At 46.6% G+C, this 27802-nt stretch overlaps 1 protein-coding gene across 1 annotated transcript; it reads left to right on the top strand.

The window, feature by feature from the left end:
- Positions 1-213: 213 nt before the first annotated feature.
- Positions 214-27715, top strand: znrf3 (zinc and ring finger 3). Its single transcript, XM_076104701.1, has 7 exons — positions 214-336; positions 17413-17487; positions 19633-19764; positions 20926-21036; positions 22560-22727; positions 25094-25196; positions 25304-27715. The coding sequence occupies exons 1-7, from the start codon at positions 214-216 to the stop codon at positions 27058-27060; spliced, it is 2469 nt and encodes an 822-aa protein (XP_075960816.1). The 3' UTR covers positions 27061-27715.
- Positions 27716-27802: the final 87 nt, after the last annotated feature.

Genomic DNA, 27802 nt, shown 5'->3' on the forward strand with positions numbered 1-27802 from the left:
TGAAACGAACAAAAAGGAAACTCTTGGGAGGTATCTCTGGTCATCAGATAGAAAGTTGGACCACAAAGCGTTTACACGTATACATTTACATTATTAAGCGGACTTATAACTGCATTGTATCTTAATTACCCAAAGTGACTATAAACTGCAGCCATATTTCCTGTTTCTGCAAACAAAAGCTGATATAAATACTCACTTCTGTCTTCTTTCCAGATGCATCCTCTGGGGCTGTGTAATAATAACGACGAGGAGGACCTTTACGAGTACGGCTGGGTCGGAGTGGTGAAGCTGGAGCAACCAGAGCTGGACCCCAGCTGTCTCACCGTGCTGGGAAAGGTAAAGAAACCGCTTCTGTTTCGCCGCTGATATTCAGAAATGACTCTTGGGAAACGCTGCACAGCACAGATAGAGCAACGGATTAAACTCTTCTAAAAAAAAAAAAAATGGCCGTGCGCCACACTCACGAAACGTGACAAAGGGTGCTATATTTCTGCTGCAGGATGACATGATGCATTAGGGTGCGACTGTAGGTGAGTCATGCAATGAAATGAAAGAAGAAAAAAAACATCTTTGCTTTGTTATAAACAAACTGCAGTTTGGACATTTTAACTCCTCCATGCTGTGATTCTGATTGAAGTGCTGCTTCATTCATATCATGTTGACAGGTTGCCCATATTTAAGGTAGAAATACAGGCTATCTTTTCTCACATCTGCAGCCAATTTTCACATGAATACACTGAAGCGATGATAATTGAATTCACAGATCGAAGTACACAACAGCACTATCGGGCGTATTGAATGTTTTGCCATGAGATTTCTGGCTCGTGCAGACGGCGCGGTGATTCGTGTAGTCAGGCGGCCCCGTCCTGCTACTCTCAAGTTAAGGAAACGTCTTCCCCGTGTACTTAATTAAACCCTTTTTAAAAAATAATTAATCTTTGATCTTTTGTAGTCGCAGAGACAATTCACGGAAGGATGATTTGGTTTTATTTAGTTTCTCACTTCCCATCGCTGCGGGAATGAGGCTGAACTGAATCCCCTCCCTTGTCTCTCACCATCTCCCCCCCTGTCCCCATCCTCCCCTCCCTCCCTCCTTCCCAGAACCCGCTGGAGTCTCTGAGTGGTATTTTATCATGCTTTAATTAAGTGTTCCTCTTAATGGAATGTACCAACATTCCCCGGACGATGAGCGGGGGGGGGGTCGGGGGTGGCTATAGTCTCATTTATCCTGTGCATGCCCGGTGACAGAAAGAGAGCAGCCATTCATAATTTAAGGAGCCCTTGTGTCGTATAGACATGCTAATGGTGCACTTTCCTCTGTGAATGGTGTTGCTGCTACCTGGCTCATGCATACTTATGCTGAGACCTGAAAACTGACCTAAAGTTCGGGCACTCAAACTCCTCTTTGACTGTAACTAAGAATACATCACTGTCACGGGCGGCTGCCCTCACTGGTAAATGCTCGTTCGTAATTTGTTGATTACCACTTAACACTACTATGACTGTCATGGGAACAGTTAGTATGCCTGTAGGGCGGCAAGACTGCCGTTGGGGAGAGAAGAAGTGTGTGATTTTTAGGTGGTGAGCGTTTAAAAGGGGAACTCCACCGATTTCACACATCAAAGTGTGTTTACAGTTCCCGGGGAGGGAGTGCCAGTGCATACAGCATGTGGGCAGAAACGTACAAAGCCTTTTGTCCAGAGGGAGCCGTGTGAAGTCTGATAAAGGCTTGAGTTGCATTGTGGGTAATGTAGGCACCATGAAGAAGAATGTGTGGGGTAAAAAAGGAGGATATCTCCGGTTCTGCTACATCGACTACATCGCTAGCCACAGGCATGTAGTGTTAGCACATGCTAAATGTGTTTTATTGGACCGGCGCAAAGATTGGAGAGATTTTGGTGGACGGGCGACATGAATCGGCTACGTGGCATGCGCCTTAGCCAACTGAGCCACGAGGACACCCGGGTACCAGAAACCCATACCTTCCGCTCATTGGAACCAGTCAAAGCACAGCGCTAATGAGCTGGCCATTTTTCTACGTTCTAGTTCGATGTTTTGCTGAGGGACGGCTGTAGTGAGGATGGTAGGAACCTTGACCTCTTGGCCTCCCGCCAGCCTCCCTAACCTCTAGAACCACTCTGTTTCCTCTGTGTTTATTCCGCCAGCACTTTAATTAGAGGAGGGATAGCCCATTGTTGCATCTTGACAGACCCTCGCCCCGGGGCCCGAACACAGCTGGGTGCTTTGCGTTGGCACTGCCGCTTTTTGCCGGGGCCAGACAGTGCAGTGTTTACCCCCTGCCAGTCCGCTTACTCTGCCCTGCCAGCCAGGCCACCATGCCCAGTCCCAGTCCGGATACTATGCCCACTCTTACACACTCACCCCGTCTCGTCTGGCCCCGTGCTCGGCGAGCCCACGCCCCCCCTACCCGACTGGCCCCTGACTGAACCCAAGAGCCCACTCCACTTTGCTGCCACTTTGCCACCAACAGTGTTGGGGTCTTGTCTGGTCAATTTAGATTCCATTCAATTACAGGATCCCGGTGAAACGCACAAAACGGAATTGTAGGGGAGAAAAATGCTGTTTACGCCAATTCATGTCTAAATATAAAGTGTCTGGGAACACAAGGCCCCCAGCTGTGCTCAGGAGCCGGTCAACAAGTAGCAACGGGCATTCCCTCAAGGAAAGGGCTTGCCTTTTTTTAGATTGTCCTAATTGGCTTTTAGAGCAAAACTCGATTGACGAAGCATTTCTGGACAAAAAGGGAACACAAGAGCTAGACTTTCCACAGAGCTGCAAGTTCCTGCAGCTCTTTCCGTACCTTCAGGATTATGTTGACTAGATAAAGTTATTAATGCTTTAATGTTTGCAGTACATTCCCTTTCACGCCATTGATAATATATCTTTATCTAATATAGCTTTTACTAAATTATGCCGCTTAGTGACTCAAGGTTTTTTTTTTTTTTTCGACCGCTCTCGCTGCTCGCAGAGCAAACCAGTAAATATTAGCAGCAGAGGAAGTGGAGGAAGAGAGGTCGGTCATGCCGGGCCTCTGAAGTCCACGTGCAAACCTCACCAAAGTGCTGCTGTGTCACATATATGTACACAGTTTGTTCCTGCACTTCCTGTCTGGTTCCTGTGAGAGCTGCAGGGCTGTTAGACCCTTGACTTCTGTGTGCCACAGCTGTGGCCCCTCCCCCAACAGCAGCAAATCGGTTCCTACTGTAGCCGACTGCGTTTGAGACACTCTTTTGAAGTGGTGAGGCTGTCTGAGGTTGTGGTGTCATATATGAGGATGACACCGCAAGGTGCCCTGGTGCTAGTGGACCAGGACTTGCTTCTCTTTAGTTCCAGTGTCGCCTCCTTTTTTTGCGCGTTTGTAAATCACATCTGCACGCATGTATCCGCTCTCAAGTCGGAACTATTTACCGCGGTCAATAACATATTTTTGGTTGTCATTTCCTCCTTCGCTGCCTGACTGTCTCAGAACCGGGCCCCCCCCCCCCCCCCTCCCTTCTTCTCAACTCTGCCTTTCATACACATACACTGCGATTTTTGGCAGCTCCTCTGGAACATGAAATCATGCCACTGGCTTTCATTGGTGGTGGCCCAGGCTGGTCAGGGTCTTTGTCACCGTGCCAGTGAGATATCTCGTCTTTCAAGTACCCGCCGTGTCAGTGCAATGGCCTCACGGGGCCTTAGCATGCCGGCTTTTCCCCTTTCATCCTCCTCAGGCTCTCATGACATCAGCCCCTAACCCGGGGGGGGGGGGGGGGGGGAGGAGAGTTAGAGGACAGAGGAAAGGGAGTGAGGGTTTGGCTTCTCAAGAAGATGACGAAGGCGAATGGTGCTTTGGTGAGTGGGTGGCTGGGATTTGTGTCTCGCTCGGTACAACTTTTTTTTTTCTTTTTCTGTGCGCACATGAGCATAAAAATGCGACCCATCCTCCCACACACACAGCCCTGCAGCTTGTGTAAAGCAGGCCTCTTGGCTGGCACAGCATGTAAACCTCCCCGGTATGTGCTTGTTGTGTGTGGCCTGGCGCTGCCCTTGACCAGCTCGTCTCTGAACCGCGATCGGTTCCACCTTAAGCACCAGCCAAAGACAACATTTCATCGCAGCGGAGCGCAACCGCTACAAAGCACTCAAAAATAACTAAAGCAACGAGAAAACATCTCAACATCTTTATTGACATACATCCTCCCAGAAATAAAGCATGCTACTTCAAAGTTTTAGCCAGCGGCAGTGTATCCTGGGTGGAAAAGCTCTGTCTTTGACAAATATACAAACACAATCCCAAAAAACCCGCAGTTGCCATGGAACAATGTGAGATGGCAGAGGAGTGCGTCTGTGTGTCTCTTTCTACCGTGGCCCTCAAAAGTTGGCACTGTGGGACGGCAGGCCGGAGCAAACAGCTGTTGCGTCTTAGTGCTAAGTGGCTTTTGGACTCTAACCGTGTCTGGCATCTCAGCCAGAGCTGCAGAGAGGGTGCAGTGTGTGAGAGAGAGAGAGAGAGAGAGAGAGGAATGACGGGGATATTGAAAGTACACGAGGGCTACAAGGACGGTGTGTGCATGTGTGTGTGTGTGTGTGTGTGTGTGTGTGCGCGCGTCTGAAGAAGAGAGAGACCCCTGCATTAAAAGAAAGAAATGGCCACAGGCAGACGAGTGTGATATTGCGGGCGACTGGCTCCGAGCCTGCGGCCAGGTTAGCCGTCCTACACACTCAGGTGTGTGCTCGGGGTCGTCCCGAGGCCACGGCAATGCCAGTAGGGTGTCAAGCCGCAGGGCTTGTTGTAAAGGAGCTTCAATGCCGGACTGAACTGGCTGCATTTTGGCCCCACGTTTTTTCAGACGGCTTCTAACACGGCGTGCCGGCCTTCGCGGGGGAGGAACGCTGTCCGATCAGTGGGCGTATAGTAGTACATCTGCGTGCCAATTAGCTCATCGGCCGTTTATCAGTCTGGATAAGAAGAACTGGTCGGCTGGCTGATCGGCTTGTGTTGTTTTGCAGACTGCTGAGTGACTCACCGTGTCGCTCTCATCACTCTCTTCTCACTTCTTTTTTCCATGCTTTTTCCTTTAACTCCCTCCAAAGGGCCGTAGTGAAGCAGAGAGCCTTGATAAAAAGAAAGAAAATTGCCGTAGTTTTTCACTGCCGAGTCTCCAGAGTGTTTTGTTAAATTGCAGCGAAGCCACAATGGTGATTGATTTATAACGGTGGCTTTTGTTCGATACAGATGAAGCTTGTTTTTTTCTTTGCTTTTGCCCCGAGAGTTTTTAACAGAAATCTTTTCATAGCGGAGCCGTGGAGATGCAGGATATCGATAAGGCCGTTGCTCCCTATGCTCGTGCTGGAAATGATCGGGCTTACTTCCTTTCAGTTGAGAGCGGCAAATTGAAAGTCAATTTTGGGTTGTTTAAATGGAGGCGGCGAACATTGGCAGCTGTAGCGTGAAGTATAATGGAGGCTGTTGATGCTGATAATGTGCTCTGCCTTGTGAGATGCAGAAGTGTTCGCTTCACTTTCACTTAACTTCCCTTCTTCTATGAATGTCCTTCTCTGCCATTAAAAGACGCTTTCGTAACTTCAAATGCTTCCAGAAAGTATTTCTATCGCACATTTTGTTTTTCTTACCATGAAAACATTCAAAAAAGTTTATGGCGTTCAAAGTTCTCACATAGATTTCACGTGATTGAAATTGCATCCACACACTCAACAAAGTATCGCATGTCGATTGCATTCACAGCTTTTTTTTGTTAAAACTAAATATATTGACGTTGCAGGATCGAAAACCAACCTGCACAAGCTCACTCTTCAGCTTCCTCTCCACCTGCCCCATGCCCCAAACACCCGGAACAAACACTTTGAAATGTGGAGGGAGGAATAAAAAAAAAAAAAAAAAAGAGAGAGACGGAGCAGCAGGGAGAGGAGAAAAAAATAGAGGGGGGGGGGGGGGGAGCACTCAGGGGCCTGCCTCTCGGGCTCTCCTTTCATGTTTGTGTACGCCTAAACTTGCTGATATTATCTTGACCGCTCTTCCTGGCGGGGTGTCGGGAGAGGTTTCCACTGTGACCAGGCAGGGGCCTCTCTCTCTCTCTCTCTCTCTCTCTCTCTCTCTCTCCCTCAACCCCCCTCTCTCAGGCGGTGTTGGAACCCTCACCCACCTTCCTACCCCCCCCCCCCCCCCTAAAAAGTCCCTCTCTTAAATCACCGCTTCACCACGTTTCACGGCGCTTGGAGGCACCCGGGATCCCACTGCGCTGGTTTCCATGGTCACTGGGAAGCTCCTTGTGTCATGTGGCTCAAAGTGAGCCGTCCCTGGGCCGAATTACCCAGCTTTCAATGGGAGTCCAAATGACCATTATTAGACTTCACAGCTCAGGCCCCTATTTAAAGAGAGAAGAAAGGAGCCCCGGGGATTTAAGATGAGAGATGGAGGGAGGGAGAGAGAGAGAGAGAGAGAGACGGAGGGTGAGAAAATACAAGAGAGGAGGGGAAATGAGAGGGAAGTTGGAGTCGTTTCTTTTTCCATTTTTTCCCCACTTTCTTGCATTGATTTAATATTTTTTTGTTGTTCTTAATCACAATTATTTAAAAAGTCAGACACCAGCCACCACTAAAGCTCTCCTGTCCGTCGAACCGCACCCGGAAAAGACGGGGCAGCGCCAGGATCAGAAGATGAGCCGTGGAAAAAAAAAACTGTAAATTTCAGTAAAAGATGGGACCAGACGTCCTCCCACGTCAACCAAAGCCCGTCTCTCCTCCCTTCTTCTCCGTCTAAGCCCGTTGCTTTGTAGGGGAATGTGCCGGTGTGCATGAGAATCCTCGTGTCCCCCGCCGTGTCTGTCTTTAACGGTCCCGGGCCCACGGCCTGGCACAGAAGCTGGAAACTGAAGCCCCTCCCTCCCCCCGGTCGCCCCACACCGCTAATCTGATGCCTCTTTCCCGCTACAGACAATTCCTCCACTGGAAAGGGTTAGCGGGGGTGAAAATGTCATCCTGCTCTTGTGGTTTGAACTTTCTTTTATGCTCTGCCAGGAAGGCAAGGTTTGTGCCCAGCACAAGGAGATGGAGAAGTGGCAGTGTGTTGGGGGGGGGGGGACGACATCGGAGCTGCCCATTGCTCTGAGACAGTGAGGTAATGGAAGAAGAGAAAGATGGAGAGGGGGGGTGAATGATGGGAACGCACCTGGCAAAACCGGGGAGAGACATCGGCGTCGATAAAAATATAACGATGGAATGAGACATCTGATAGTCTTTTGTTATATAGACTTAAAAATATCTTTATTCATTCTTTGCATTAGAGAAATGTTTTAATGTTTCTTAGAAAAAGCTTGATCTTCAAAGTAAGTGGCTGTCGGATCAATGTAGGAGTCAAATGTACACTATTTCTATTACACCCAAATCTCTGTAGGAGGTCGGGTTGCATTCTGGGTAATGTAGGTGCCAGGTTTTGACAAGGAAGAAGAACTCATGGACATTTTTGGTTCTGCTGCATCGATTTTTTAAAAACCTGTCCACAAAAGGGCGGTGCTTAAACTTTTCTACTTACTTTTGCTCCAAGTTCATTCTGTCATCAAAAGGCAAAACATTTGCGCTCTATACTCCGGCTCTGACAGCGATGGGTGCTTTCAAAGGTGTGACACTCGGTCTGAAGGAGAGTTCCTCCTCCTTTCAAAGAGATAACGGACCCAGTCAGCTTCTCCTCCACAACTTCTGCTCATCCGCCCAAATGAAATGAGCAGCCAGATGTGAAGTCGGCCTCCTCTGCTGCCTCAATGCTAGTAAGACCGTACAGCGGGAGGAGAGAGGGCTGGAGGGCCGAGCCCCGACCCGCTCGGCCTGGTTTGTCCACGGAAAGACGGCAGCAACAACAGCAACAGCAACAGCCCTCCACCAGCAGCAGGATGGAGTATTACAAGAGAGAGAGAGGCAGCAACAGCAACTTCTCTTTCCATGCAAGCAGGGACACGGTCTCCGAAAGCAGCTTCGAGGCAGAGAGAGATTAGAGAAGAAAAAAAAAAACGTCTGACTGCAGACGAATTAAGGGAAGGAGAGAAGTGGCCGTTTACGGAGACGCCTCGGCTCCACTACATTTGGATTACAGTGCATGTTCACGCTGCAGCATCCTGGGTAAAAGGAGCCACAAATCCTGCTGTGCAACCGCATATTTATATACCTCTTTCATGTTGGAGTAGTTTTTATTTCACATTCAGAGATGTCAGTTAAACCCTTAATCGGGGTTAAATCTGTTATTTGTGGTTGAGGCTTCTGAAAGTGATGTTGATCAACATGCACGTAGATATGGATTCATTCAATCTGTCCGTCATGTCCGCTGTCGATGGCAGGTGCAGCTGTGTGTTTGGGTGTAGCGGGTGGAGGTGGAACTAGCTGGGGGTGTTTTTCAGTACATTTATCTACAGGCTGTGTAACTGCTTGCGTTTCATTCCTGCTGTACACAAATAACCGCTGCCTGAAGCTAATCTGTATCCTTTATAAGTCTATTTTTTTCTTTTCATGCTCTTAACTATACGGCCGTTGCGTGTTGGGCTCTTGCTGGCAAAACCGCCTGCGACCGACACGCTGTACTGCGCGTGAACGCACCGTGTGTAGACAACAGTACCTGACATTGAAGCCACAAAGGAAAGAAATATAAAAATACAAAATTCAAAATAAAGCAAACTGTAAGATTCAAAATGAGACGGCTTTTGTGTAAAACTCTCTCAAACAGCTCGACGTCTCTCAAACCTGCCTGACCGACTGTTGAAGAGAAACACTTAGGATTTGATCTGGGATGTGCCAGGAGACCTGCAGCCGGCATGAATCTAGTTTCACTCGTCTTCACGTTATTGTCTTCCTCCTCTTCGTCTTGACAGCTCTCATCTGATGGAAGATATGGTAATTTAGACTTTTTTCAATACCAGGAAAAGTTTATTTCACCTTCGGGTGATCCTCGGAGAGACGGGAAGCAAAAAAATGACATAAAAATTTCAGATTTTCCTTCTTAGTTTGAAAAAAAATGTTATATAGAAAAATATTTCTAAGCTCAATGCTGTTCTTTGAAACCGATTCACAGAGAAAACATGAGGGGCTTTGAGACTGACAGTAGATAATCGTATTAATTGATATTAGTGTTTTACGCACAATAATAATAATAACAATAATAATAATTGGACATGTTATCACTAATCATTTCTAACCAAGACTTCCCATCTCTTTCAACCAAACACCAGTTGAGAAGAAGCACTTAAAAAGTAGTATTCTTGTCTCTAGCCGGAAAGTTTGTTTGTTTTCCTGTGAATCACAAAGGGCCCGACGGTAAGAAAACAACATGGGAGGGGCGGGGAGGAAAAGTGGAGGAAATTGAATTAGCGGTTGTCCATTCCTCCGGCCCCGGTGTTTGGTCTCGCCAGGGCAGAGCAGTGGGGCGGCGGAGAGGCGAGAGGAACCAAAAGGCTTCTTCATTAGCGGCGGGCCGAGTCAATACGTTTGCGTCCGTGTTTGTGTCAGCGTGGCACAAAGACATAAGAACGTGGGGATGGGGACAGGAAGTGCTGCACGGCGAGCGAGACAAACGTGAAAGGAAGATTGGGACGATGTACAAATAGAAACGGCAGTGTTTCCTCAGAACCCCTCCTTTACGGCCGCATGACAAGCCTTTAAATGTTTCAGAAAAAGCTCAAGTAACATCATTTAAATGCATTTTTCAATCTCAATGTTTCCACTCAAACAGCGTTTGTATTGTCTGAAACTCTTCGATACCAGAGTCAAAACCGGTGCCAGAGTTTTAGCCCTGATATCGATACTGAAATATCAACATGTTTTGCAGTAAGAACATTATATACTACACTGTACAGATGTTCTTTGGGAGCATCAGTTCAGTGTGCAGTGCCCTTTTCCTTCATACTATTTAGTTCTCATTACCTGTCTTGTGATGGAAATGCAGGATACCATCTCATGAAAGAATAAGTAAAGAAGAGCATGAACCTGACATTCACTCGCAATTTTGGGTACTCTGTGCAAAGGACACATTTGCAGTTTTCTGTGAGTTTACAGTGAATATCGGGTCAGGATTCGGTAAAGTGCAGGAATTGGATAAAAAAAGGGAGACATTAGGGGTCTTCTGATGAGGGAGAGCTCCCCAGTACACCTCAGTCTCTCTCGAGCCTTTAATGGGGCCGGCTTTTTGCCAAGGTCCACTGACAGGCCCCCTCAGAGGTGCCCCCTCACACACACACACACACACACACACACATTTTGATAGCACAATTCTCTTGTATAATTCTGGTTATGCAATGGTGGGTGAATGGCCACCCCACATTGTGCGCTGAGGCAGAGACAGAATTGGAGGTGGGAGGGGGTCGCTGGTGGTTTCCTGGTTGGGAAAGATGAAGTGAAGAAGAGGAAAAGAAGGCCCAGTTGTCAGAAATACACGGACACATTGAGAGATTTTTTTAGCTTCAAAGAGACGTTCGATGGCGGTAGAAGCATCTTTGTGAAAAACCTCAGGCTTCCTCTCTGATCTGATGTGTTTGTCCTCCAGAGAGCTCTGGTTTTTCACTCCAAAGCCGACATTTACATCTTTTTTTATTTTTTTTAAAAGAGGCTTTTCGCACCAATCCGGAAGATGGCTTCTTGGTAAAAAAAAAACATCTCCCTCGTTAAGTAGAAATAGATCCAAAGGGGACCGGAGCTGTGGGCTTGTCATCGTTTTCTGTGTTTGCTCCACAACTCTGTCTCCCATTTGGGGATTTAAACTGGTGGAAAGATGATACTTCACCCATGGCAACTGATTTTCCCTCAGGTGTGTGTGTGTGTGTGTGTGTGTGTGTGTGTGTGTGTGTGTGTGTGTGTGTGTGTGTGTGTGTGTGTGTGTGTGTGTGTGTGTGTGTGTGTGTGTGTGTGTGTGTGTGTGTGTGTGTGTGTGTGTGTGTGTGTGTGTGTGTGTGTGTGTGTGTGTGTGTGTGTGTGTGTGTACACTGGCTGGTCATGTACATGATGTGTAGCGGCTAGAACGAAACAAAAACTATCCGTATCGGCCAACATGGCTCACCGATATTCACTTCCTTGATTTTTTTTTAAACTGATTCTGACACAAAACCGTAATACAACCTGAATCATGAGCTTTGTGTTCCCCTCTTAAGAGCCAGATCTTTTTTTTCAGGCATGGTGGAGACCAAAACGAAGCTAAAAGAAGAGTGAGCTTGGGTCAGAATCGCGGCTCCAAATTAATGCCAATGTTGCACCGCTGGATGTACCGACCGGCAGCTGTTTGCTAACACGTTAGCCTAAACGACATTATAAGCCTGTGGCTTGTGGTGGCTGTGTATCTGTGAGCATGTGTTCATGTTTGTCTGCCCGCTAGAGGTCAAAAAATCACTGAAAGCAGCTTCGACTTAAAGATGATCGCCTCACTGAACGCATGTTATCTCATAAAACGGAACTCCATAAACAGGTCTGCGTTCACTTCCTGACCCAACAGTTTGATATTAATGACGGTCACTGAGCTCGCTGAGAGCTTCAAGTGATTCCTTCCCCTGTGTGTTTATATGAAGGTGGCTCGAGGAGCTCCCCCGTCCTCCGCCGGTGTGACACACAAGTGGATTTTTTTATGTGCTTCGTAAACATGTTTTACTGCAGCTTGAGAAATGTCCCGGGACTTGTGTAAAAACGCTCCAGCCGGGGGGCTCAGCAGCGTTCAAATTAGTATTAAACAGGAATAAGGGAGAGTTCAAAAGTTTGGGAAGGTGGAGGGAAAAACTGAGCAATGACGAGGCATGTTTTCACTTTTCTTTACCTCGTTTTAATCTGCCATTTAGGTGTGGAATTTCTTGGCTGGGACTCAAAACATTGAATATGAGTGGAAAGGGATTCGTGAAGAGAAGTTATTAGCAGAATTAAGCTCAGCGAGGTTATTGGAGTTCACACTAAGTGTTTTTTGGGATGGTGTTCATGGGGGAACCGGAAAATCCTTATTCTGCAGTTGTCGAGACATAGCAGGTAGCAGATCCAGCACGACGAGGGCGTCAAACCAGTTGATTATAAGTCACACAGCCCATGCAGAGTATCTCAAGTATCTGCAAACACAATAAAGTGTTATAACAGATTAACCGTCTGTCAGTGAAGTGTTAACATCAAACAGAAGGACTTCGGGAAGGCGGTGAGTAATGCGCCTCGTGAAATGACTAAATCCTGAAACGTCAAGATAGCACAGACGACTTAATGTGCACGTACAGGAGAGTAAACGAGGCGGAGTCGCTTCCAACATAGTTTTCATTTCTTCCTCCCGCGGCTGCACGAGCTTGCAATGGGATGACGCACAGCCACGTCGAAAAAGTTCGCTTTTATTTTTGTTGAATGTAAATAATGTCTTGGCACACATGCCTGCTCTGAGAGGGAGCGAGAAAGGAGAGAAGAAGAAGGGGGGGGGGTGCGACCACATATAAGGAAAATCCATGGGAGAAAAGTATGCCTTTATCTTTTAATAAACCGTAAAGCCAGGAGGCAACATGAAATTACAGCATAATAGCAGTGGAGTCTTCTGAAGACTTAATTGCCTTAATTATGGCAGTGCAGAGAGAGAGAGAGAGAGAGAGAGAGAGAGAGAGAGAGAAAGCATGAAGTGGAGGAGGAGGAGGAGAAGGAAAGAGAGACAAAGGAAGCAACCAGAGGAGAAGAAAGTAGGACAGAAAGAGGGAGCGATGCGATAGAGGAGCAAGCGAGTAAACCGGATGTTGCAGGTGTAATCCAGGTGTGCGTGTGTCTGCAGGTGTAATCCAGGTGTGTGCGTGTGGCCTGCAGGTGTGTGCGTGTGTCTGCAGGTGTAATCCAGGTGTGTGCGTGTGTCTGCAGGTGTAATCCAGGTGTGCGTGTGTCTGCAGGTGTAATCCAGGTGTGCGTGTGTCTGCAGGTGTAATCCAGGTGTGCGTGTGTCTGCAGGTGTAATCCAGGTGTGTGTGTGTGCATGTGAGCACCCGACTCTCTGCTTCCCATGCATATGTGCATATTTCTGAACGTGAGCACACATCGCTACATGCATGGTGTTGAGCCGGTGTGCTAATATGAGAATCCTCAGTGAGTGATGAAAGGGAGCGCTATGCGCTGAGAAAAGTCTCTTTTCCAGACGAGTGAGAATTTCTCTCCCTCAGATCTCGGGAGCTGGCAGGCTGACTTGGGGATGCTAAACATAGCTTTCATTTTCCTCTGTGTCTAGACTGACTTCTCTCCGTGCTTTCTGCTGTGGGTTTCTTTTTTCGTTCACTCAGGGAAGATTGTACCCTGATTGTCATGCCTCCGAGCCAGCGGGAAATTTGTTTAGCCAGCAGTATTGTGAAGTACCTGTGACACAGTACCCCCCCCCCCCCCCCCCTTGTCTTTGCGACTGGACTACTAATTAAGCACAACGCATGGGGATGTTTCAACTGTGAGGAAAATATTTTGTGCACTTTTTGTAGAATTTCTAGTTGTTGATTAACCCTTCTTCCTATTCGTCCTCAATGGAGGAGCGTCAGATCCTTTTAGGTAGACGCGCACTGACACAAGAATGTAAAAAATCCTGTAACCAAAGCGGGTTTCTAAATGCAGAAGTATTATCAGCAAAATGTACTAAAAGTACTTATTCTGCAGTACAATGGCCACATACGTTATGATGAATTTGCATGTAGCTTTTTACCATTGTAGCTGGTCGAGGAGGAGCTGGTTTTGACTAAATTAAGTTGATTCCAGTGGTTCCAAACCCTGGGGTCACAAGATAAATCCGGCTAGGAAAGAACAAACAAAAGAACTACGCACATCTGTAGTCGTCCTTTAGACTTTTCTCAAATCTTTGCTGTTGTGTGAAATATTTGATTATTAAAATTTTTTGTGCTTCAAAATTTGGAACTTGAGTGCAAAGACTTGTGACTTGCAAAACCATGACTTGGTCCCACCTCTGGTGACAGGTGTGCTGTATGAAGCTCAAATCTTCTACACTGCTAGTAGCCTACTTTTCACTCCGACGGCTGAAAAAGTAACATTTTGAAATATTGGATTTCTAATAAGAAGATGACAAATGTCTTCTCGCATCGACTTCACCCCCTACGAGCTTAATGAACAAGGCGCTCTTGAAATTCCTGTTCGGTCCCAATGGAACTGGTATGAATGAAAGATTACATGTCCAGCGTGTTGGACCCTTACTTTACTTTATTTGAAAAGTTGCAGCTGAGCTCTGCCACTTGGCGTTGTAAAGCCAGAGTCGGTGAAGTAAACAGTGTTTCCTCACCCGAGTGTTAAAGTCTTTAGCAACATGACAAAGTCTCAAGAAGAAGAAAAAAAAAACATTAGTCACAAAACAAGATCCGAGGTTGTAGTTTTTCTTTTTCGACGGGGTTGGGAGGGAGATGTGTCATGCTTCTTAAGAGAGACAGTTTGCCTGTGGCTGCATTTTTGTTGTCGTCAGGCAAGTCCCTGCACTGCAGCGCAGGCCTGCCCGAGTGGAGATTCTTTAGGAGGGAGATCTCTTTCTTCTCAAAGCTTCTTACCGAGAGCTATTAATTATTAACTGGGAGAGCTAACATCAAAGGAGCAGACTAGCGCTGAATTAAATGGGGGGAGGCTGGAGCCTGGCAGCGTGGAGCAGAGAGAGAGAGAACTGGGTGAGAGGGAAAAGCCCAGAGAGATTTTCGCTCCGCTCGCTTTTGAACTTTCCAAGTACAGAAAAAAAAAAAAAAAAGTGAGAGAAGAAAGAAAAAAGCGCGATGTTAGTTTATGTAAAGGAGGCAGGACGAAAGAGAGAGAGTTGGACAAGCTTTTGAATGTGTCCGTGTTTGACAAGGCTTTCTCACACACACACACACACACACACACACACACACACACACACACTCTCGGGGAAAGATCGAATCAGTTTGCAGGGTTAATTAGCCTTTGATGAGCTATGAAAGTCAGATTCATAAACATTTTGTCCGTGGATTAAACCGAGGGGGAAATCTAATTGAGACGTAGGCTCGCGCGCACACTTCAGAGTCGAGATGTGTTTACGTTTGCCTGAAGCTGACTTAAAGTGGGATTCACAGAGTGGTGCATCTGCCACCCCCTTATATCAAAGGCCTTCTGTTAGTTTGCTTCCATGTTCCTCTTGCTGCGACTTGTCCGCGCAGCAGCAGTCCCACCAAAGGTACCTGCAGTCAGGAAGACCCACGCACGTGTGTTTGCATATTCTATCTTTAGTATGATTCATGACTTTGATTCGGGAGAGTGCAGATACCTCTGGTTCTGAATGACTTTAGCTACACATGCTACTTCTTGGACAGAGTTTAATCATTAACCTCTTTCTAAAGACTCGCGGTGCACACGGGGAGTACTAGCTGCTAGCTGCTGTAAAGTGGCAGAAACATCTGTACCGGAAGTGCAGGTGAATGAGTAAAAAAAAAAAACAATTTCAAAATAAAACTTTAAAATAATTGAATACATCAGGTCTTCTTGCTTAACGAACTGCTTTGACTAAGACGGGAGTAGTGCTGAAAGAAGTCCATTTACAGAAAAGTAGTAATTAACAAATTGGTCTTTTTCTTCAGTCGACGTCACAAACATTTGTTGTTTTTCTATCATTATGACTTGGAAAGTTAATGACTGTTGGTCAGTCCAAACAAGACCTCACTTTGGCCTCACAGGACCGGTGGTGGTCCTTCTATAGACCCAAACATCGGGAGAAATGATCGACAGATTACTGAATAATTGAGACAACCATTAGCTGCAGCTCTCGTCGCATATTAAAAGTAAATCACAAGGTTATGACAGACAGTGTATATATATATATATATATGTATATATATGAATATTAAGTAGACAAACATAAGACACAGAGGATTTCAAACCGGAGACGAGCAGTCGATGAACGGTTCGATAAGTATGAAAATGATGTCAATCATGTGCAGAAGTGTCTTGAAGCTGCATTCTCTCTAATGGCCATCAGGGGGCGACTCCAGAAGTCAGATTGTATAGAAGTCTATGAGAAAATGACTCTACTTCTCTCTTGATTTATTACCTCAGTGAACATTGTAAACATGAGTTTATGGTCTCAATCTCTATTTTCAAGTCTTCTTCAATACAGCATGATGTTCATTTAGTAAATGATGGTTTAATTTAGAGTCAAATAGACCATAAAGTAGGGTATGCTTTAGGGCGGGGCTACCTTGTGATTGACAGGTCGCTACCAGAGCAGTATACGGCGTCTCTACGTCACTCGCCCGCAGTCCTAATACGCTCACTTCTGTTCACCGGTTGCAAAAAGCCTGAATGGCAAACTCGAGGCTTCCCAAATGTCATCCACCAACCAATGGATGACATCACGATGATGACGTCCACTTCTCATAGATGGTCTATGGGCGCATCATTGTTTGCCACGTGTTTGCAGTGCTCTCTCTCTCTCTCTCTCTCTCTCTCTCTCTCTCTCTCTCTCTCTCTCTCTCTCTCTCTCTCTCTCTCTCTCTCTCTCTCTCTCTCTCTCTCTCTGTCCTCTGTAAGGGCCTGCTGACTGGAGCGATGACACTCTGGAGCCACTTGGCAACAGAGTCACAGCACTGTACATTGTCACTTTGATCTCCCCCACACACCCCACACCGCCCCTCTTCTCCCTCCAGTTATGATGAGCGCTGGCAAGAACCCAAGGGCACTCGATAATACCAGGATATGATTCCAGCAGCGCTATTTTAGATCATGTAGCGCCGACATCAAAACGTTGTCTAAATAGGGCGCCGTGAATCAAGCGGGGTGAGAACGGGTTGTAGGGGAAAGCAGCAGCTAAGATAAAGGAACTTTTCTTTTTCTTTTTCCCAGACGAGGGGAAGCCAATTTGGATTCTGCGAGGAGATACTTGTGCTTCTGCAGATCCAAGCGTTTCCTTTATCTCTTGCCTTTAGCAGAAGTCTTCAAAAGACCTCTGTGCTGTGACTCTCCCTGCTCTCAGATGAAAGAAGCTCACATTTTTTTAGCAGTTGGAAATCCACCGCAACTTTATTCAACTTTCCTGAGCGTGCGCAGCCGAATTCAACACCATGTCGTTGCAGAGTTGCAGCACATGCACACATTATTGGTTGTTGACACATTTATGCAAATGTAATGCTGTTGGCGTAACGCGGTGCAGGTTTACTTCCATTGACATGATGACTGCAGAGAAAGGGAGGCATGGGCCACATGTGCGCCCGAGCAAGTGACATCAACGGCTTGTTTACCTCTTTTCTTTCTCATTTGCTCATTCCAGAGGATCTGCACGTTTCACTCGGGCAGAGAACTCCCTCTAGTGGCCTGAATCTGAATGTGAAAACTCGCGGTTGACATTGTGATCACACATTCCCCAAACTCTTTGTTCACTCGTGCTGGATATAGCTAACGATTTCTTTGTCTTTCTTTTTTTTGTCTTGTGTTTTGCAGGCAAAGAGAGCAGTGCAGCGGGGAGCCACAGCCGTCATCTTTGATGTGTCGGAGAATCCGGATGCCATCGACCAGGTTTGTGCAGACCTAAAAAAAATGACCCAGGCGTTCACACACTCGCGTTTCAGCAACACCGAAAAGCTCTAATCTGTCTCGATCCGTCTATGAAAGACACTCGGCAGCATGCCCTTCTGACTGGCTGGCTGTGTGTGTGTGTGTGTGTGTGTGTGTGTGTGTGTGCTGTTTGTGCAAACAATGCTCTTTCTATCTTAAGTTCAGCTCAAAAGCTTGTTGGATCAGCCCGGCGTACTCCACCATTCTGGGCCTTTTGAGCTCAGCTTGTGTTTGGAGGAGTGCACTGCACCTCTTACAGGACTGCAAATGGATCTCCAGGTTCAGCTTTCACTAGACCATGACCAAACTCTGTTAAGCTCATAATTGCACAGGTAGCACACATTACCTCATCCCCTGAGACTCTGTGGATGTGTCTGTGGGTGCACATTTTTCGGGCAGCGCACACGGGCCTCGGTAAGAACAAAGTGCGTTTCTTGTCGCACACATCCGGACATTCCTCCTTCTTTCTTCCACTCTTTCTTGTGCTTGAGTCTTATGCTGTTAAGAGGTATAATACACAAGTTGCGCCTTTGTCGCAAGAATTCTCCTGTGGTATTCATCCTCGCCACGCCAGGTCTGGACTTGCAGGTTTTGTTTTTTTTCCCTCGCCTCCTCTTCTCTGCCGCTGGGTCGTAAAGCTCCTAGCTCAGAGATAAAAGGGATTGCGCACACACCACATGAAAGGCAGCGCTGGGCGGCTGTGTTAAATTCCCCCGAGAGGCTTTTCCAGTCTGAGCGGCCCGATCAGCAGAGACAGGACCCACAAGGCCGAGGGGCAGGGAGGAGGAGCTTAGCGAGAATTAAGGTCCCGGAGCTGAAATTAAGAGAGAAGCTTTATGAAGTTATGTACTCGACCGCCTTTTTCCTCTATTTATACTTTGTGCTGATTGTGGCTGAAACACTTCTGTTTTGTTTGTAACTTTCTTTAAACAGTAACACACACGTTTTTCTTTAATGGACTGATAGGTGTGCTTTTTCTTTAATGGACTGATAGGTGTGCTTTTTCTTTAATGGACTGATAGGTGTGCTTTTTCTTTAATGGTGAATTGTTTGTCGGAGGCCAAGCTGCTGCAGTCTTGGTGGAGTCATTTCTCAGATTCAAGCGAGAGATCAAACGTTTCAAAGTCTGTACTTTTGAACCGGAACACACAGTATTTCACTGGAGAACATGACGGCAGCAGAAGAAATAGAAATATGAATATCCTCGGTATTTCCCTTTTGGGCTTTTCAAATTACAGATTCCAAGCAGCAGACGAGAGGAGGAGTGAAGGAGGATGTCAACTGACTCAAAAGCCAGAGCATACTCTTCATTGACTGCTTCCCCCGGCTCCCTCTGGCAAACTGCGACCACAGTTTCCATGTCTGAAAGTTCCTTTTCTCTAGTTGGTAGAAGAGTTCATGGTCTTTGACTCCAACTTTGTTGATTGAGTGTGACTGTAAAAGACACACCACATATTTAAATCTTTAAAGGTACAGGGTGTAGCATTTAGGAAGGATCTATTGGCAGAGCTGGAATATAATATTACTGAGTATGTTTTTCTTTAGTGTGTAATCCCCTACAACCAAGAATCGTGTGTGTTTTCGTTAGCTTAGAATGAGCCGTTGACGTCTACATACGAAGCGGTTCCTCTGCACGGAGCCGGCTGCGGTGTTTCTACGGTAGCCCAGAACGGACAAACCAAACACGGGTTCTAAAGAGAGCCGTTTGTGTTTTTCTGTAGTTCTCCAACACGCTTGGCACACGGGGAGTTTCAGTTGGTTACAATCTGCAACCTCCCCGCTAGATGCCGGTTAATCTTTCACACTAGACGTTTATGTCTGAATGTTGAATTTTAAAGAGATACGCCACTGATTTAGTATTGCACATCCATAAAGTTGGGGGACTCACAAGCGCCATATATTTAAAAAAAGAATGGTCAAGCAGCTGAGATATTCTGACTTTTAATCTCCAGGATGAATGAAGCTCAAAAAACACAAGATCCTACATTTCCCATAATGCCACTTGAGACATTATACGACAGTTTTACCAGATAAACCAGATCTATCTTTGTGATACATTAGTGCGTCTGACTGTGTTTGATATCGTTTTCTCTCTGCTCTCCTCAGCTCAACCAGGTTGCCGAGGATCCTCTGAAGCGGCCGGTGGTTTACGTGAAGGGCAACGACGCCATCAAGCTGATGAACATCGTCAACAAGCAGAAAGTGGCTCGCGCTCGGATACAACACAGACCACCGAGGGTAAGCGCGCATGCCAAAACCTCAAACCGCGCTCCGTGTAGATGACGTGCGCGTCTGTGTGCGTGTGTGTGACACTAAACTGAGGCACATGGGAGGAACATGAGGAAGAGGTGAACATGTTTGTGAGGCCCACGTACCAAACGGCGCTGAGTTTTCAGATGTGAAGACAAACGAAAATTCCAGCTGTGAAATCTGACCCTTTTCCTTTCTTCTCCGCTCTCCGCGCACCCGAGGCCGAGCAACTGTTTGTTCTTCTTCTTTTTTTTTCCGCAGCACTGTGGGAGATTAATATCAGCCATTCAAAGAGCTGTTTGTTTGCTCTGAATATTCGATAAGAGGAGCGGCACACTTTGAGGTCAAATAACTTGACATAATGAAAGCCCGAGAGAAAGGACTGTCCGATAACAGACGTTTCTCCGATGAAGAATAAAACAATCTGTTCTCAGTGAGTTGTGAGCCGTGGTTTGGGTGCTGAATTCATTGGAAGTCATCACCCCCTTAAAGGGTAGTTCGGGTGTTGTGAATAGGGTTGTATCAGGTACTTCATAATCAGTGTACTACTACAGCAGATGAAGGTCGGCACGCCCCCTTGTTCAGATATTTAGAACATTTTCAGACGTGGAAGTGAACTGAAAGTGAAACCCATCTATGCTGTTTTTGAGTCTTGGTGCTCTGAGGAGAGCATAGATAAGTTTCACTGTCGGAGAAGTCTGTCTGCCGGCAAGATGAAGCGGTGAAAATATTCCAAGTGTAGCGTACACTTAAACGGATATTGATGTGTTTCTTTCATATGTGGCCACCATAAGTATTTCTGCTGCCCTCTTCCAACAGCATTACACAGCTTTACTCTCGTGTCAATACTCCTGCCCGTCATCTACTGTAGGTGATACAATGACTGTGGATAAGTACCTCTTACAACCCCACTTCCAAAACACCCCAATTATCCCTTTAAGTCTCCATCAAACATCAAATCTTCTCTTTTTCTTTGAAATCTGCAGTCGGGCCGCAACAAGTTATTTTCTCTGGTCCTCTGAGCGACTAACACAGCTAATGTCCCGAGTGAAAAATACCACCGTTATCCTTTTAATAGCCTTTTTTTAACAAATTGTATGTGACTATTATTTGACAAATTTGTGTTTGTGTTGCCCTCCTTCTCCACAGCAGCCCACGGAATACTTTGACATGGGCATCTTCCTGGCTTTCTTCGTGGTTGTGTCGCTGGTTTGCCTCATTCTGCTCGTCAAGATCAAACTCAAGCAAAGGAGAAGCCAGGTTAGTGTCTGCTCATCCAGAACAGAAACAACACGAGAGACTTTATTTATGAACCCCAGTTTGAGTCACATGGGACCCAAAGGGATGTGGGCCTCTTACACCAAAACACACGACGCCGCGCCTCGTGTTTTTTTTCCCGGTCGACGCGACTTGTTGTTCCAGGCGTTGGGTTAGGCGACGGTAGCGCTGCTGTTGATTGATTCCTCTCGCGTGTCGACAAAAAGCTCTCTGTGGAGGCTTATGTCGGGGCGCGTGAGTCAGGATTAGCATTTAAATAAGAGACACAGAGGTGTCATGACAGGGCAGAAAACCGGCAGCGGCATGCGTTAAAACAGGTGTAATCCTGCCTGCACACGCGCGTGTGTGTGTTTCTCTGTGTGTGTGTGTGTGTCTCTCTCTCTGTGTGTGTGTGTGTGTGTCTCTCTCTTTCTCTCTCTGTGTGTGTGTGTCTCTCTCTTTCTCGCTCTCTGTGTGTGTGTGTGTGTGTGTGTGTGTGTGTGTGTGTGAAGACTTCACACTTTTTCTTGTGTGTGTGTGTGTGTGTGTGTGTGTGTGTGTGTGTGTGTGTGTGTGTGTGTGTGTGTGTGTGTGTGTGTGTGTGTGTGTGTGTGTGTCACAACAGCGGGTGACTTGGTCGTGACTTCCTTTGCTGGTTAATTAAGAGAGCCGCTCGCAGCTGGGGCACATTTGTCAAATGTAACAAACCTCTCCTTCCTGATATGTGAAACATTAATGAACAACTTGTGGATTAGATATTGTTAACACAGTGTTAACGTTTCCTATCCAGTTCAACTGTAAACAGCAGGATGCTTTTGGGTTTAGTGACGGGTTCACAAGACTACAGTTAATTACACACTGAAAATGCAGATTTTTAAATTGTCGTGTTTCATGTCTTGTCAACCCTGTGATGAGAAATGACTTTCATGCCAAAGTTCCTTGCTCTCTTGCTGACCAGGATTATCCTTAAAAAAGTCTTCAATTATCTAGCTGTGAGGCAACACAAAGGAAGAAACGCCCCCTTTTTTGGAGTTAAGCCTGAGCATAAATAACTGGTTTACGTCAGGGCTGCAGCAGCAGTTCATGCAGCGACTGCTATAAATCCCAATGTCTGCTACACATGTGAATCATTGAGTTTAATCCCAATAAGTGGTTCTGCATGTGTCAACTTATATATCACCATTTCTTTTAATAAGTAACATTTTTCGGGGAAGCACGAAACAAATTAGAGATAAAAAGAGGCCAGAGAGAGTTACTAATGCATCAGTCAAACATTGCAACATGATGTACTGTGTCAAAGGGGGATAGTCTCAACACATGGCAACATCAGACCTCGTTTATTAACGAGCGTAAAGAGGAACACGGATCAAACGCTGCTGACGTGTAGGACATTAAACAGGATGTAAATGTTAGTTATGTCGTCTTAAAGTCATAATTTGTCGGTTTTGTTGGCTTTCATGTTGAATTCTACAGAGCTGTAGAGATATTCCCTGCTGACCCTGTCCCCACCTTCCTCCCCGCCACAGAGCTCGATGAACAGAATGGCCATCCAAGCGTTGGAGAAGATGGAGACGAGAAAGTTCAAGGCCAAAGGAAAGGGCCAGCGCGAGAGCAGCTGTGGCGTCTCCGATTCACTGAGCAGCAGCTCCACCTCCGACTGCGCCATCTGTCTGGAAAAGTACATCGACGGCGAGGTAAGAAGTGACACTTTGTCTTTTTATTTTTATTTGAATAAATGACTTTGTCTGCTTTGGGGACTTTCAACAATCGCCATCAAGTGTGCTGTTCTCTCCCAGTGAATACAAAGGTAGACACGTCTTGTTTTTATGTTCATATGTATGGAAACTACTTTGTACTTTGAAAATAAAACGTCTCAAGCGTCATCGCTGTGCTTACCTGTATTGAATCAATCGGGCTCTCGAGGGTTCATGAGGAGAAAAGGAATGTTTCTGCTTTTATTCTGAAATTCAAAAGCTAAGAGGATGTTGGTTAGAAAAAAATACAAAAATCCAGGTAAGATTAAACTATAAAAAATTACTATTAGCATCCAAGCAGTCCCCTTTTTTAATGTATAATTTAATTTAATAGTATATTTGTCCAAAAAAACCACCAATAACTATTATAAAAACAAAATAAGAGAAGTTTATGATACAAATGCATCAACCGTGGAGCATTTCAAGCAACAATTCTCCCAAGACACAAACACAGAAATAACAAAACAGCTTTTTCTCCAAACTCCACACTGTGTGCGTAAGGGGACCATGTGGGAGCCAAACTTCTAAACGGGCAGTGTGCTCATCTACCCACTGAGTTTGTTTTCTTTTCATTACACATTCTGTAGACATGAAACATAATGCAGTTCTGTGGACAATAGAATGGAAGTTCCCCTGATGTGCTCGGGGGACCGCAGGCCCGCGGTCTTCGGTGACGTTCTTTTCCGGCGCCTTTTTAGATGTTTAGTTCAGTCTTTTGAGAGCACCTGGAGAGATAACGGTACCCAGAGTGCACTGGGTTGGGATTACGCTTCCTGTTTTCCCACTGTGGCCTTCTTTAATCCTTAAAGGACTCATTGTCGAAATATGTATCCTGATGTTGGACTTTGAGGGTTTACTGTAAGAGCGTTGCTCATCCTCAACACATGGGTGCTGCAGGGACAAACCCCCCAGTGGGACATAGCTGGTGCATGTGTGTTTTTGTGGTTATGTCCTCTCGGTAAGTAGGAGAAGAAAACACAACAAAGCGTGGCGCCAGCATTGCACAGAGGAAGTGGCGGTATAAAAGGCTGAATGGCATCAAAGTGCTGTCTGAGCAGTGAACCAAGCAACAAAAGCTCGGGTGAAAAAAAAGAAAGTTGAGTCACATTAAGCCATAGAGTAACGTATTTATGGCAGTGAAAGAGCTCTCACTGGAGAATAATATTATAATTCATATTCCTAGCGCTCCTGCTGTTGTGTCTTGGAATTCCTCCATCTGAATACAAAGTGTCGCATTCTTTTCATATCAACCCACAAGTGTAAGCCTCCTGTTTGTTTTGTTCCAGAAAGTTTCGACGTTGTGTTCGTACTGTGGTGTGGCTTCTCTGTTGAGGAGTGTGTTTGTGGCGCGATGTAACGTTGGCTTCTTCTCAGGGGTAAAAAAACGTGACTTAAGATTCAACGACATCGCCACGACAGCTTTGCTGCCACCTTCTGGACATTCAGCCGCTCCCAACCACATATTTATTCACCATCTGAGAATCTTTTTGCTTTTGTTTGCATTGATTTACTTCAGTAAAAGTTCAATTCAAAACCTTTTAAAGACCCGTTTTAACTCCCTTTCCATACATTTTTTGAGTTCTTAGCGACACACTTTATCTTACATTTACGTGACATTGATTGTAAGAAAGCACAACTAAACAGTCCTCATTTGTGATAACTCCTTGGACCACTGTATCATTGCAGCATGAATTAAATAGACGAAGTGGGAACGAAGCACAAGAGAATGAATTGAGTGACTAAACGCGATGCGAGGTTTATTACAAAGAGTAATAACGGTGATACACACGAGCTAGAAACACAATCTTGTTACTGAAAACACACACAGACAGTATAGCATGATAAAAGGGTCATAATATAATGTCATAAAGATTGTCAACAAAAACGGACCATTAAAAAGAATCATAGTATAGGATGTTATAAACATGTCATTAAAGTTATTATAACAAAAACGTCCTCGTAAAATATGCCCTCAAATTTAATTAGTAAAATCATGGTATGGTATAGATATAATTTGTCATAAAAATGATAAAAGTCATAGTATAGAATGTTATAAAAATGAAATTAAAAAAGCACAGAAAGCCATAAAAACGTGTACAGATGTAGTGAACAGGCTCTACTTCTTGCCTTTAAAGTGCTACCAGGCGAATCAAAGATCCGTCATTTAACAAATAATACTTACAACATTTGACACACATATGACAGCCATCTCATTCTGTTTGTCTTCACAGTATTTGCTGCTATTTGTCAGTGACAGAACAGGTAGAGTCTGACCATTGAGTATTCCCCCCCCCCCCCCCCCACAGGAGCTGCGAGTTATCCCCTGTGCTCACAGATTTCACAAGAAATGCGTCGACCCCTGGCTGCTCCAGCACCACACCTGTCCCCACTGTAGACACAACATCATCGGTGAGTTGGTGCACAGCCTCTGATATCTACTCTGGTTATAAGAGAGACGCTCATGAGGTTACTCTTCATTTGGGGGATTCTCAACGTTACCTTCTTTCTTTTCTCAGAGCAAAAGAAGGGAAATCCAGGACCAGCATGCATGGACCCTGGCAACCCAGTCCACGGCCGGCAGCGGGTGGTGCTGCCGGTCCATTATCCCGGCAGGGTGCACCGTGCTGGCCAGGTGACCGCCTATCCGACCAGAACCAGCATGGACCCCCACGGCAACCCCATCACCATGCTCACTGCGGACCAGCACACTGATCCACAAGGTCTGTACCCACCCCAATCGACATCTGCCTTTCTCCGGAGCTACCACCCGGCCCTCCACCTGGACCACTCGCTCAACCCCCACCACTGCGGATTGGAGCACCGCGGACCCCCCGCCTACCCAGCACAGCCGCATCACGCGGCTTTCAAGCGGCCCAAGTTCCACGGCCGCAACTTTTCCCGCGCAGCCTGCTTCTCGCAGTACGAGACAATGTACCAGCACTACTATTTTCAGGGGTTGACTTTCCCTCAACAGCCTGAGGGTGGCCAGGGGCCCGCCATGGCAGGGCAGCTTGGTGCAGGAGGAGGAGGAGGGGCCCACAAGGGCCACCACAGCAGGGCCTTTCAGCAGGGGCTGTTATACCCCACAGTGGTACACATGGCGCCCGCCTCTTCTTCGAGGATCGGTGACACCGGCAGCACTTCTGGCCTGAGCTGTTACCACGGCCACCGCTCGGTGTGCAGCGGCTACCTTGCCGACTGCCCCGGCAGTGACAGCAGCAGCAGCAGCTCGGGCCAGTGTCACTGTTCCTCCAGCGACTCCATGTTGGACTGTACCGAGGTCAGCAACCAGGGCGTGTACGGTAGTTGCTCTACCTTCCGCAGCTCGCTGAGCAGTGACTACGACCCCTACGTCTACCGGAGTAAGAGTCCGTGTAGGGGCTCCGTTGGGGAGGCGGGGGCTGCGTCTTGCACCGCAGCTCCCGCCGAGGATTCGTCATCCCCACTTCCCTTGGGACACGACTGCCTCCAGCTCCCTCCTGGAGCTTCGGGGTATAGCTCGGGGGACCACCTCTCCAACTGCAGTTTGGAGCCCAACTACAGCAGTCGCTCATCACTGGAACCCAGGGAGAACGGCAACACTAGCACTACCTCAGCCGCGGCGCCGGAGGCTGCCGGAGCAGACAGGGGGAAAGGGGCGCTGGAGGAGTCGGGGGAGCTCGGGGCTGCGGCCTGTAGCTGCTGCTTTGAGGTGCTTCCTCCCAACGTGGAGTGCAAAGGGCAGGGCTCGGACCAAGCGGGGCCTCTGGCCACAGGACGCTTTCACAGGGGGCTTGACTTTCAGAGCTCAGCCTCCAAGAACTACTTTGCCCCCGAGCACATGTGCCCTTCCTCGGAGCAGGTGAGCTACGAAGGGCTGCCTTGCTGCTTCTACAAAGAGATGAAGGTGCACAGGGCCGCTGCGGGCCGCTACACCGAGGACTACGCTGTCAATGTGCAGTATGCTCATGCAGACTCGGAGGCCTGCTCTGGACAGGGCTGCTGCGAACTCAACCAGAGGATACCCATAATTCCCGAGGACACAGATTGTGAATTGGGCACAGGGGCAGAGACCCAGAGCAGTTTACTGCCCGTTGGTGTCGCGGTGGAGGCTGATGTGCGGACAGGGGAGCGACACGAGCTCAGGGAGGGTTACTTCACCTCGGGACAGTTAAGAGGTCAGCCGCACCCTCAGGAGGAGGAGGCCAGGGCTTTGTTTCACCCTCAGCTCTCTGCAAGCCCCACTGCATTGGGAAGCAGTACTTCAACAAGCAAGGACGGTCTGGGTATATGAACTTGAGCCCCGGCGAGAAGGGACTCAGTCAAAAGTATGTATTTGGTACCGAGTCAGTCAGTCAATCGTTAAAAACCCTCAGCTGCCTTGTTCTAACCTTGAATGTTATCATCTTCGATTGTGTGGATTTCTACTGAAGTAGGCTGTCGTTTCTAGACGGCGTATCAAGTTCATTCCTGTGGCCGCGAATGTCTCGGCACCAAACTGTGTTAGCGCGGCGCTGAGACAGAGCGATGCTACCGATATGGACGGAGGTGAACTGAAACTAGAAGTAGGTTGGGATGGGCATCTATTTACAGACTGTCTGCTGCCACCGAGGGTTAGGCCCCTACAGCGCTAAGCAATCCGGGCCCAGTTCTTGTGAGATTTCTTTTTCAAGAAAAAGAAATCTAGACTCCCATCTTTTGAGATTTTCTTTTCTCTACAAAAAAAAAGTACCTTCTTAATTCACAAACATCTACATGTATATGTGCACACATGAACACTGACTGCCTATAAAGCTTCAACCACCAACTCAAATAGGTTGTACGGACATAGCTAAACCAAAACAGAAAGACATGATTGTTTTTTGTTTTCTTTTCTTTTAACTTTTTTTTTTAAACAAAAGCAGGGAAATGGGTCTTTCTAGGTGTCTGTGACCCACACATTTCTCTGAGGAGAAGAAGCTATATATATATATATATATATATATATATATATATATATATATATATATATATATATATATATATATATATATAAA

This window comes from Anarhichas minor, unplaced genomic scaffold (genome assembly GCF_050575085.1).
Source record: "Anarhichas minor isolate MPS153535 unplaced genomic scaffold, ASM5057508v1 ptg000030l, whole genome shotgun sequence".
NCBI lineage: Eukaryota > Metazoa > Chordata > Actinopteri > Perciformes > Anarhichadidae > Anarhichas > Anarhichas minor.

What these genes read in the sequence shown, in the direction of transcription:
- znrf3 (XM_076104701.1), top strand. Translation starts at nt 214, where the DNA reads ATGCATCCTCTGGGGCTGTGTAATAATAACGACGAGGAGGACCTTTAC. An exon ending in ATCCGGATGCCATCGACCAG is followed by an intron (nt 17,488 to 19,632) that starts GTTTGTGCAGAC and finishes TGCTCTCCTCAG; the next exon opens with CTCAACCAGGTTGCCGAGGA. An exon ending in TACAACACAGACCACCGAGG is followed by an intron (nt 19,765 to 20,925) that starts GTAAGCGCGCAT and finishes CCTTCTCCACAG; the next exon opens with CAGCCCACGGAATACTTTGA.